The following is a 12,485-nucleotide window of genomic DNA, read 5'->3' as shown; positions in this document are numbered from 1 at the left end:
TATTGAGTTGCCACGCCCCCCGCCAGGACACTTCTTGGTTACGGAGCTGTGCTTGTCCGCGAGGTATCCCGGTCACTGCAGAGAGAATTGCACTAAGAGGTAAATGCTCTAAACAATCACGCTTCCATGAGGAGCCCCTTGGTTAATGTAATTAAATCTAACCGCTGATTCACTTTACCGATTCAGATACAACGGCGAAGTTACTCGAGACCGCCCCACCCCCGCCCCCTCCGGGCTCGAACACTTTGGAGACGCACTGAGAGGTAAATGCTTTAAAACTATCATGCTCTCCCTAAAAAAACTCATGTTTACTTTAATATTAACCGCCGATTCACTCTATTGACTCAGATACGACGGCGAAGTCATTCAAGCTCGCCCCACCCCCGCCCCCTCCAGGCACGAGCACTTTGGAGCCGCTCTTCTGAGACACCCGTCCCACGCTGAAGGACCGGTTCTCATGGGTAAGACCCCCCCTCTCTCTTTGGACATCTGCCACCATTATAGTATTCACGGTGGGGCAGTTCATTTATCAAATCAGTCCCCCGTGTTCTCTTTATTTTAGATACGGTCCTTCGTCTTACGGACTCGGAAATTAGTTGAGCCGTTTTTGAAACACAAAGGTAGTTCCTCTCTGCACTACTTGAAACTTCTAACTAAGGTATGACCGGATATAATTGGATAAGAGTGAATAGCATGGTTTGTTGCTCTTAGACAAGAGTGAATAGCACTGTGTGTTGGGTAAGACCCCCCCTCTCTCTTTGGACATCTGCCACCATTATAGTATTCACGGTGGGGCAGTTCATTTATCAAATCAGTCCCCCGTGTTCTCTTTATTTTAGATACGGTCCTTCGTCTTACGGACTCGGAAATTAGTTGAGCCGTTTTTGAAACACAAAGGTAGTTCCTCTCTGCACTACTTGAAACTTCTAACTAAGGTATGACCGGATATAATTGGATAAGAGTGAATAGCATGGTTTGTTGCTCTTAGACAAGAGTGAATAGCACTGTGTGTTGCTCTAAGTGGTGATCATTTTTTTAAAAATTCTTATGTTCCTCTTCAGATATGGATCTTACTATACCGATTTAATTCTGATACCCACAAACCGTAACCCTACGACTTGTTTATGACCGTGCTGGTCATACTCTGACCTGCAATACACAGCAGGTAACAGTCCTTACAGACAACCTCTATAGTCCTCAGTATGTTTTTAACGTTGTTCCCGGGCGGCCTGTCACTTTCCCCGCTACGGTTATCTTAGGGACATTTTGCCCTACATAAAGTAAAGTCTGACTCTGTTCTCCTTTAACCCTAGGAGGTTTGCCCATCCCCCCACCCCCGTATGTCCTGAAGAAGACCCTCTCTGTAAGGACCAACTATCCTACATCGATTCCTGGGTCAAAACGTAGACTGTTCCTCTACCCACCTTCAACTCCTAGTACCAGCATGATATACACGGCTTTATAGGAGCTTGAACTTTTCTGAACAAGTACCAGACATTGTGGACATTGTATATGACCCTGTTGTGGATAGGGATCATTTAGAATTCATACATGAATTTCAATGCAATTTTGTTTCTATTAAATGTATAGTGAGTCACAATTCTATGCTAACTTTACTACCTTCCTTTCCCTTTTCCTTCTCCCTATGGGCACATAAACTCATGACAATTAAGTGTGTATTCTGATATTCACAAATGAATTACGTGACTGTGACGATATGGATGCATAGTGAATAAAACAATGCATTTCCAGAACCTTTTTTGATTCTTTTTTCTCTCTAACCTTTTGAAATATTTGTTGATTTTCCTTTTTTCTTACCAACTCCATATAAGTGGGGGACCCCTCTGTTTATAACAACTGATCACTCAGCTGGGGCATGGTCGTGTAATCACCCCTTGCTTAGGTATAGTATTCCTATATCTACCCTTATATATAGACACACAGTAACCTATAAGTCACTCCTATGGCAGGCCTTAACAATCCTGGAGGCAGAGTGATTGGTTATGTGTGAGATGGTGCTCTAGCATGAGCTGAGCCTGTCTGCAGCTTTCGGAACCATGTCCTTATAGCTGTTCTTTGATATTGCCATACCATGTACTCTTAAGTGCATTATGAACCTCGCGGTTAAATGCTAACTTTGGTTTGGCTTTATCTAAACATGTCGTGTAAGGTGTCATACGCTTTGGAATACTACCCCCTCACCAATTCTGGCGACGGGGGTAGAATTCCACCCTTCTAGAGGGAGAAGACATGTTAGTGCTGACTATCCCGGTTAAAGTTAACCAGAGCCCCAGCGTCACAAAATGGACGCTGCTGCCACAGACACCAGTCTGACCTCCTGCTGCTGGGAGTCCTTCCAGTCACGGAGGTTTGGACAATAGGTTTCCTGCCTGGAGAGGTGCGAGTACCACCCCAGACAGGATTTTGTGTATTGGGACAGGGAGGGCTGAATAGAATGAGACACTGCCTAGGGCACACTAGGTGCTCCATGCATACCCCAGTTCAAACCGGTTGCTGGGGCACTCCAGCCCCAGCTCTGGCGTGAAACTGGACAAAGGAAAGGGGGTGTAACCACCCCCCTTCCTGGTCCCACCCATAGGAGCGACCTCGAAAGTAATCCAGCCCCTTTTAGTTGTATAAAGGTAGGAGCTGAGTCCTGAGACTTTAGATTAATCCTGGAATCGAAACTTGACACGAAACTCTGGACCTTCGACGTTCTGCTGAAGCTGAAGACTGAAGAATCTCCCTTGTGGCCAAGGAGTGACCACCCTGGGGAACCAGGAACCATCCAGCAAATCAACGGCTTGCTTTGTCGATGCTCCCGCCGGGACCTGAGCACAGAGCCTGACAAGACCCAGACTTCCAGACCTCTCTGACCCTCTCTTCACGACTGCAGCATAGCTGAGATCCGTGGAGGCGACAAGACGCGTGGGACCGGACATCTTGAAAAGCCTGCAACTTGCTAACTGTGCAGCTCCTGAGGCATCCTCAAAGCTGTGCACTGGGGAAAGAGAAGCCCCGAATCCGAGCTCCACCTGCACCCAAAATCAGCCCTCCACACTCCACGAGTTCTGCGTGGGGCCCTTCTGCTTGTGTTCTGCTCGACGCATTGTCCGGTTGCTGGCCCGTTGGCTAGTAGCCTCTGTGACGACAATCCTTTTGAACCAACTCGCTGGTCTGCTTGCTCCAGACTGGCTCTAGCCTCCCTGCAAAGGTGAGACACCTCAGACCTTGCTGGTCTGCACCAGAAGCCTTCTTTGAATCCTGCGTGGGTTGCCTTTGCCAAGGCTTGTTGACTCCAATCCGGCAGTCGACCCCTCCATCTGCGAGAACCTTCATGGGACAGCTCGCCTCCAGCACCTGTTCGTCCTCGACGCCTCCTGGTCCGCGTGGCTGAAGAGACAAGCTTCAAGACAGCACCTGATTGCTCCTCGACGTCGTCTGGTTCCTTCCTGGTTCCACCCGGTCACTGGCTAGTGCCCCAGACTCTGTCCCCTCTGCTTTCAGGTCCTCTTCATTCTCGATCCACCCGTACATCTTCCTCCTGGTCGCCTGCAGCATCATTCTTCACAGGCTCCATAGACTTCAACGGCGAAACCCGACATCTTCACACCTATGCACCCGATTCCTGTGGGTGAGGTAACGCGAGTACTTCGGTGCTCCCAAGGGTATTGGCTATCCAAGTGTATAGGTTTTTAGTTGTTTCCTCCTAGCTAGACTGGAGGTGTCCTAAATCCTTCTTTATCTAACTTCTAAGTTCCCATTGACTTTACATTGACTCTTGCGTGTGTGTAAAGACACTGCACGCGCCGCCTGTGGGCCTCCTACTTCTAAACTAAGGTTCGGATAGTGTAGCCCCGGCGATTACCTAGGCCCTAGGCCTTTCCTTTTCTCGTGACGTGGTACTTATACCACTTTCTTAATATATGGTTTGCTTCGCCCCTAGGACCTAATTGTAAATTGTGCAACTTAACGTATTCTGACTAAGTAACTTGTTATGTGCTTTGGCCTCTGATCTCATAAAGAGTTCAGAGGAGTGTGTTGGTGAATAAATACATATATATTTTATATATATCCTGTGTGGTGTCCTTTCATTTGATATTCAAGGGGTTACATATGGTAAAACAGCTGGCTTTACACGCCCTCAAGAGTCTTTTAGCCTAAGACTGTTCTGTCCACGCTACCACTAGGATAGCTGGTCTATAAGGTTGACTTACAGCCATCACCATAAGGGTTGTTTGGACTGGTGCAAGGTGTTCACTAGAATAGTGAACATCATATACCAAGCCAACGTCTCACAGGCAGGACCCATAAAAAGATATTCTTAAGGGGTGCTTGCACGTCTCCAGAAGAACCAGTGGATCACATCCACTTATGGCAATGGAGCACCCCACTAGTGCCCGCCTTTCATTCCAAGCAATCAGAGGTATCCAGGGTAGCCCTAATTACATATTTGGCTGCATTCTGGCCATGCTGAATGGTTTGAGCCAAAAATTGTCGGAAACTCTTCCGGAAATGCTGCAAAGATCACTCTGGTCATGTCTCATAGGACATCTGTATACCAGAGAAATAGGCAGACCATTCTGACTGACCTCAATGCAAGCTGGCTGAAGAACACATTCTCTTCCTTAACACTTTAGTCAGGTTGGAAAGTTCACTGCTCCTGATGGTCTGAGCTTTGTCTGCTTGATCCCCATTGCCTACTCCAAAAGGAATGGGGTGCTGTTGCAGTGGTCGTGGGCTTTGGCGCTGCCTGTAAGCCAAACCTCTGGTGCAAAATTGCTAAAGGGACTGTTTAGCTGGAGTAGACAGGCCTAAGGAACACATTGTGGTATGTGGTCTGTCTCTCTATGAAAAGCTTCAGCACATAATCGGTTTTCCCACCAAAAAGGCGACATTCATCAAATGACATATCCATCAGAGAGGCATCCACAACAACAGAGAAGCCATAGACCTCATCTAACCATGCCGTTGAAGCACCATTATGGTGCCGACTGCTCTACTCAAGCAGTCAACAGTGTCTAGTCCAGAACGGATAATGGATTAGGCTGCATCCTGGATAGTTTGAGACAGAATGGTCAAAAATACCCCTGGGACAGCCGGCATGGTCTTGATAACCATATCGCAGAAAGCAAGGGAATATCGGCCCAGCAAATAGTTGGCGTTGATTGACTGGAGTACTAGGAAGACCGATGAAAACATTGGTTTACCAAATGCTTCAACTCTTTGACTCCCTATCTGGGGAGGGGGTGAAGGCGGGGTTAGGGAATGAACTGGGGTTCACCTTGCTGGCGGAAGACTGTACCACCATACGCTTGGCATTAGTCTGTGGTGTCTAGATACCGGCCTATTCACCAATGCATAGGAATGAGGCTTACACTAGGTGCCCATTCATTTGCCTATAGGGGTTTCATTAAATGACAGTAAAGGCTAAAAGAAGTCTGCGCAGGTTGTAAAACTTCTATCAATATGTTGGACTTAATTTCCATACATGACAGCTGCAAGTTTAAAACCTGCACGTTCGCTCATCACAGCAAAGAAACATTCCTAGGGCGAGAATGGGTTGTGTTCTCGATGGGCGAAAACACAACCCAGTGTTTGGGGAAGGGACCAACCCACTGGCCTACAGTAAATCCATGTAGAGACTCATCATCATAATGTGGGGGGGAGAATAATCACCACCATCTTCACTGTCATCTCCAAAAACTTGTAGACTCTGATCAAAGTCAATACTAAAACGTTATTTGCGCTGGGGTACGTTCAGAGGTAAAGACATAGTTCAGTCTGAGTTAAATTGGACTGGGACTAGGTGTGTCTGCATGGCATCGGGATGTGACCATGAAGGGTTTTGCTAATAGCTAAATAGGACAACTAATACAAGGCTTTTCTCTGACACAGGTGGCACCGGGCCGGCACTGAGGACAAAGAGACTGGCATGGATTTTGATATTTGATTGAAAGTCGGCTCCGATATTGGAGCGGAACCGGTTCAGGAGGCACAGACAGCGTCAAGGGTGGGCATGCCAGCAGTAACCAGACTAGAGGCATCTGCAGATCCTTGGGGCCTGAAGGCGTGCCAGAGAGAGCCATGAGTGCCAAAATATCTCAACATGGGGTCTCTAAAGGCATCAATCCGTTGCGCTGTCGCCGACGGCCTCAGGAACTCTGCGTGAATCTGGATCAGTTGCAGAATCTGCTCCTCGGACAGTGGCCAGGAGCGAGAATGAGATGCTTAGATGCAGATCCATTGTAATTTTCAAGGTGGAACGAAGTCAACGTGAGCTGCACAGTGTCAACTACTGGCACACAGGAGCAATGCTGTTTAAATCCTCAGGATCCAGTCTGGGACCTGCGGATATTCTAAAGGCAAAGAATCTCCAGTTAGAAGTATTGGTCAGAATATCTTAGCCAATCCTTCTAGCAGGAGTTCTTATTTAATCTCAAATATCTCAGACACTTCATAAGGAGGGGCGCCTCCTCTAGCACTGAAGTAACTTTGATAGAATAGGCCTCCGATATTTTCTTTAGCACTGAAGACGCTCCAATCTTGCTGGACTCTAAATGCCAACACATCCTCTGCGAATGCATGCTTCACTCGTACACTGAGAATGGCATGGAACCATGTTCACTCACGCCGGCTCATGATGCTCACAAAGTGAGATTGTGAGAAGATGTAGACGGGTTACATTTTTATCATATTGTACAACCATTTTGGTTTGAGGAGAGATCAAATGGTTAGTACCCAAAACAGCTTTTTTTTTTTTTTTAACTAAAAGGACATTCAAACCCATTCTTCTCCTCCTTTTTAGGTTTCGCCTGGCGAAAGCTGCGCACTGTGCAGCTTTTCGGCGCAGGCGAAATCCTAATGAGTTCAATATGTGGGCTTTGTTCCGCCTCTGTCTTTCATTGGCTAGCTCCATAAATGGAGGCTAGCCATTGGAAGACAGAGCCGTCCGTCATTGTGCGAGGCGACTCGTGGGCGTTCCCGCCGATTCTTTCCCTCTCCGCAACATCATGAAGACATGGCCACTGTGGGCGTGTACTTTATTTTTATTTTTTCAACCGATGTTTGTCTTCATTATTAACTTTGTCCCTGTCCCGCGTGCAACAAGACGGAGGCTCTGATCCGCGAGTTTTTGTTGCTTGAAGATCAAATGAAGACACCGGGCGTTTGAATCTCCAGCTCAGACGTGGGCGCCAACGCAGACATCAGCCAAACACAGCAGCGGGATGATTGCACGTCAGCACGTCGATCGCCGACCATCAGAGCATGCAGTTCACGGACATGCCCATGGAGGTGGCCCCCGCCGGCCGGGGGCATCCTTTCCCCGATTTTCGCTCCAGTGCGTGCGATTCCTGCCCAGGGCCTGCATGCAGTGTGAGCAGCAGAGCCGGGGCGCAGGCACGGGAGGAGCAGCACTTCCAGGCTTTGTGTGTGTGTGAGTGCGGTGCGTGCGCCAGAGAGAGCGAGAGAGAGGGACCGGCCGCGGCTGCCACTCACATGGAGCCGAGCGGTGACCTTCCTGGTGCTAGCCCCAGAGCCGCGTGCACAGCAGGGTCACTCCGAGACACCCACGAACCCCGGGACACCTGCCCCAGAGCCGCTGCAGACATGGAGAGCGGCGCCCAGCCCCAGCCTGCCCCGGAACCCGCCCAGAGCAGGGGAGACGAGAGTCAGGAGGGAGCCTGCGACCAAGGTAGGACTCTCGGGCACAGCGGGGGCATGGTGGAGTCACAGCACTCTGTGTGTGTGTGAGGGTCAGCGGAGACTCGGGTCTGAAGTGTGGACAGGCGTTCTATACAGGACAATCGCCGAGGATGCTGTCCGTGCTTGATGCGCTCTGGGAGGACCGGGATGTCCGCTTCGATATTTCTCCACATAAGGGACAAACAGACTGCTCAGACATTGCCCCGTCTGAAAGCTTATGTACATCTGGCCAAACCTTAATGTAGCACATTGCATGGTGCCAGGTTTACGCCGTCGCACAGTGCCTTTAAATTGCTCCAACTCGCCGTGTTTACTATCTCCCTTAGCAAAGAATGAGTGTATGAATTATCGTTTAGTGCACAAATAGAGTGGCTCCAGTGCCACTGCACCCGCTGCACCACCGGCAGCTATGCGACCGGATCAGCAGCTTGAGAAACGCTGTCTCGAGATACCCGCTCTCTCCTGCCCCTCACCCTCCGCTCTCCCTTCACTTCTCTCAGACTGAGTCCCCCTAATACCCTTTCTAGTACCCCTCTCCCCACTCGCTCGTCCTGTGCCACTCTCTCTTTCCCTCATGCCCCCCCCCCTTTCGATGGCTCTCATTCCGCCAATCACTCTCTCTCCTTCATGTTCCCCTCTTTCGAAGTCTGTTTCGGCACATCTTTCTCTCGTCCTCTTTCGATCGTCTCTCTTCCCTCATTTCCATCTAAATCCTCCCTGCATTCTAGCTCGCCCTGCTGGCCCCCACCCACCTCATCCACACACATAGCCACCCAAAAGACATACAGATATACACGAGGCATCCGCACATACAGATACGCCCAAGAGACAGCCACACACAGAGATACACGGCCACACTCACCCGCCAGTCTATTTGACAGTGTAATTGAATTAGACACCACCTTCTCTTGTCATTTTCGGGGGGACTTACGCCATGTGTGCACCAGCAGAACCTGTAAAATTGACTCGATTATCATAGAGAGACACGAGTCAGGAAATAAATGAGACGTTTGACTAGCTAATGGGGCACATAGTTTACCACTCAGATCTATAGGTGTATGCGCCTATATAGCTATATATACTTGGTGTAAGTCTCAGCCTCCCCTCTCTGTATGTCTGAATAATCCATGCATATATTGGGATTTGAATACTTGCTGCAGAAGTTACATCCATGCCATGTCATTTCCAGTTGCACACAACGCGACAGACACAACATATCTGCAGATGGGCTGGCTGTCTTTGCGCCAACGGCATACTAAAGTTTCAAACTATTTGAAAGTTTATTCTCCCAGTACGTCCTGTCTGTTAGCTTAGATCTGCTACACAATTACAATGGCTTTGTTTGTTTTATTTATACAAAAGCAAACCGTTCTTGACTGGAGAAAATGCGTACCACGACCGCCCGCGATAATAACGCTCGTCATTTACAGCGCTGTTGTGTTATAGAACTCGTCTGCAAGTAATTGCTGTCTGCTGAGCTCGTCCAGTAGGGTACCATAGGTCTCACATTTGCAAGAGATTAAGCTATTGCCAATGTAAATGACAATGCCATTTATTTATCTGTTTTCAAAACCAACACATAAATAAAAATGTTGTCATTTACAATGCCAATAGCTCTAACTTTTCAAAAGGCGAAACCGTTGCATTGTAAATGCTTGCTTTCCTTCTCATGGTTCCAGCCCACTGAACTTGCACATTGTAAAAAGGTAAAGGGTGGTTGAGGGTACAAAACGAGATAATCACTGAGAGAAGAGCCTCCCAAACACACCCTAACACTGGGATCATGAAATATAACTATTATAGACTAAGAAAGGGGTTATCCAGGAAAGAAATGAAGGCGCAAGGTACACCAAACCAGCACTAAGGTAATTTCACTTATGTCAGAACCGTTAACAAAAGCATGCAGAATATTAATCGTCATATGTTTCCTATACATTCTAATGAGGAGTGTTTGGATGGAAACAGAACTGCCCCTGATGTTTCTAATCCAACAAAGAAGGTCCATAAAATGAAATATGTACAAACCCAGTGGGGGTGAAATGTCAGTGAGCTGATGGCGCCGATCCGCTGACCCATGAAGCCATCGTAGTACTTGATGTTGCTGATGAGTTCCCCGCTGCAGCTGTATATTGCAATGAACTGATTCATGGAACCACTAGAAAAACGGGACATAATAGAAAAAGAACAAACAAAGAAAATCGAGATGATGAGAAACAGAATGGGCAAAAAAAAAACAATAATGGGAGAAAATCGATAGACAAAAGTAAGAAGAGGCGAAATGAGCAGAATAGAACAGAGCGAAACATGTTGAGGGTATAGAAAAAGAAATCAAGAAGTAATAGAAGGCATAGAAAGAAGAGAGAAGAAAAGGGGTAGGAAAGCCAGAGAAGATTATAAAGGAATGAATAAGGAAGAAAAGTGCGAATGAGGAGGTAGAGAAAGAGAAAAGTAAAGATGGGAAGAATGAGAAGAAAATTATTAGCCCGAATTGAAATGTTGTCATTCATCATTCTTACCCAAGTCTCAGGATAAAAAGGCAGACATTTTATTAACCCTTCTCCACAATGGTCTGCAGGTCCCACCACACAGCATGGAGCCTTTTTAGAGACCCACCTTACCACCATACCAACGGCACAGACGCTGCTTAATAACCAGGTTGACGCCTTTAACAATAACAAGGTGTTGGCTTTGGAATGGAGACTCTAACTGCCATAATACACTGGCAGCACATTTCATCCTTTCTCAGCATACAAACTTTGTTGATAAGAAGAAAGACTGCTTACCACGCAAAGAGGTCTGCCTGTGGGTGAATGTCCAGGGCTGTCAGTCCCTTCACCACCTGTAGTGTGTTCACAGACTCAGGCATCCGGGGATCAAAGAAGCGAACATCACCATTTACACTGTGAAATCAAGGGTGGAAAGTTATAAAAAGGCAAGGCAAGAATATCCAAATACAACTAAAATAAAAAAAGTAAAAAATTCAATCAAGAGGGAGGAATTTATGAAAAACTTAAGCATGGCCATACCAGAAACTTACAAACTGCCACACAATGTTTAATTTTCAATAGCAAATTCCACGGGAAAGTGGGTGGAGAGCAATCCCATGTTATGTATGTAACCTCTGAATTCAAATAAAGTGGATACCCTAACAGTACTGGAAAACCTATCAATATAGTGGACAAATATCTAGTCAAGATCGGTGGAAGCCTAAAAACATCACCAAAAACTAATGAGTAGTACTTTTTCCAAATATTCTAACCAAGAAAATCATTATGAAATATTGGCCGTTTCTACAATACGAACCCAATTTCCAAATACATTGTAGAAAAGCACTTCGCTTATCAGTGATCAAAAATGTGAAAATACAATTTAGTTCCAAATAAACTAAACCAAATCACTGTCATGCTATTATAGGAGAAAACACAATTACACTCGACCCCCTGCCCAGGCAAAAAGATTTCCATTCGAGGCACTTATAGCTGTCACAATTCCAACTGTGTTAATTTGTTAAAATGGTCTTGCAACTTGATATACATTGGGAAAACTTATCACAGTGTCTATCTTATCTACAAGTAAATCCTTTGCGGGAAATGCACCCAAGATCTGGAACGCCCCCCCCCACATTAGAACGACTTCCTACTTCCCGAAATTCCAGACTTTATTCCAAGTCCTCTTCCTTGAGTGCACCTGAACTGAAGGGGAAGATCATAGCATCCCCCTGTGGACCTAATGATCTGTATGGTACTGTTATTTGCAATGCTCATAAGTTGTCCAGATGTGGATTTTGCCTTCGCCGCTAAGGCACATTGTTGTAACTGATGTGAAGCGCTCCGATACCCTTGGGTCGGTCCAGCTGGCGCTATACAAAACTTATAATAAATAAATAAATAAATAAACCACCACAGGAAATGAAAGGTTGACTGAAGCTCCACATTTCAAGGAACAGAGCCACACTATTTCCAAATTTAGGTGGAAATAACTGAAAGAAATCAATATTTTACTGACACAAGGTAATCAATAATTTCTTCGACAGATACACTAGATAAAGAAACTGAACACGACTGACCTCAATGATCGTACTGAAATGTTTTGTTCTGCAAATCAGACAAATATTATCTATGTAGTTCGTTTTTCCATACTACTGATGTATGTATTGGACTTTCTTGTTGCTGATGTATGTTGTTGTGTTCTACTATAGCCTCATTCTGATCTACCATATTGCTCCGCAGATTTGCACATAAGATACTTCTATGTGACGTTTTCAATCGTTTGCATCCTTTCTGACTGAGTCCATTAGTTGTCCCACTTTTTCAACATGGTGCCGATCTAGCTCCATCTTTCTTCGTCTTTTTTTAATGTAAAGTTTTGTTTCTTCTCACCGAACATGACAACTAAAAGTAGTGAGGATCTACTTTCATGGTTACCCCCACTTTTTGAAGGTGTTAGTCAATTTTTTTGGCGAGTCTAACTGGGATGCCGCTAATCAGGACACTGTGCTTCCTCCCTAAATAAACTATGGTACATACTTATGTACCTCCACAATTGGCTATTGGTCTACCCCTATAGGTCCCTAGTATATGGCGCTGAGGTACCCAGTGCATGGGGACACCAGGGGTCTCCCATGGGCTGCAGCATGTATTGTGCCATCCATGAGAGACCACTTAAACTGGTGCTTTGCTTGGGAACACCCTCCTGCCCTCTCACCGGCATATAGAAGTGTAAACGCACCGCCGTTTGGCGGGTCCGGGTCCCGGGGCTGGTTTGGTGGGCTCCATCTT

The 12,485-nt window shown here is 46.5% G+C and overlaps 1 protein-coding gene across 2 annotated transcripts in view; it reads right to left on the bottom strand.

Annotated features, from left to right (window-relative positions):
* The window catches only part of RPTOR (regulatory associated protein of MTOR complex 1), a 2,181,859-nt gene that overhangs the window by 42,466 nt on the left and 2,126,908 nt on the right, over positions 1 to 12,485 (bottom strand). For both annotated transcript variants that reach the window (XM_078654105.1, XM_078654106.1), the window contains 2 exons: positions 10,491 to 10,607; positions 9,733 to 9,862 (listed from right to left, as the gene is read on the bottom strand). In XM_078654105.1, the coding sequence (XP_078510231.1) occupies positions 9,733 to 9,862; positions 10,491 to 10,607 (247 nt within the window). The remainder of the gene's footprint in view (positions 1 to 9,732; positions 9,863 to 10,490; positions 10,608 to 12,485) is intronic.

The sequence above is a fragment of the Lissotriton helveticus genome, chromosome 7 (genome assembly GCF_964261635.1).
Source record: "Lissotriton helveticus chromosome 7, aLisHel1.1, whole genome shotgun sequence".
NCBI classification, from domain to species: domain Eukaryota; kingdom Metazoa; phylum Chordata; class Amphibia; order Caudata; family Salamandridae; genus Lissotriton; species Lissotriton helveticus.
The sequence above is the reverse complement of the archived record's forward strand: the minus strand, read 5'-3'. Positions and strand labels throughout refer to the sequence as shown.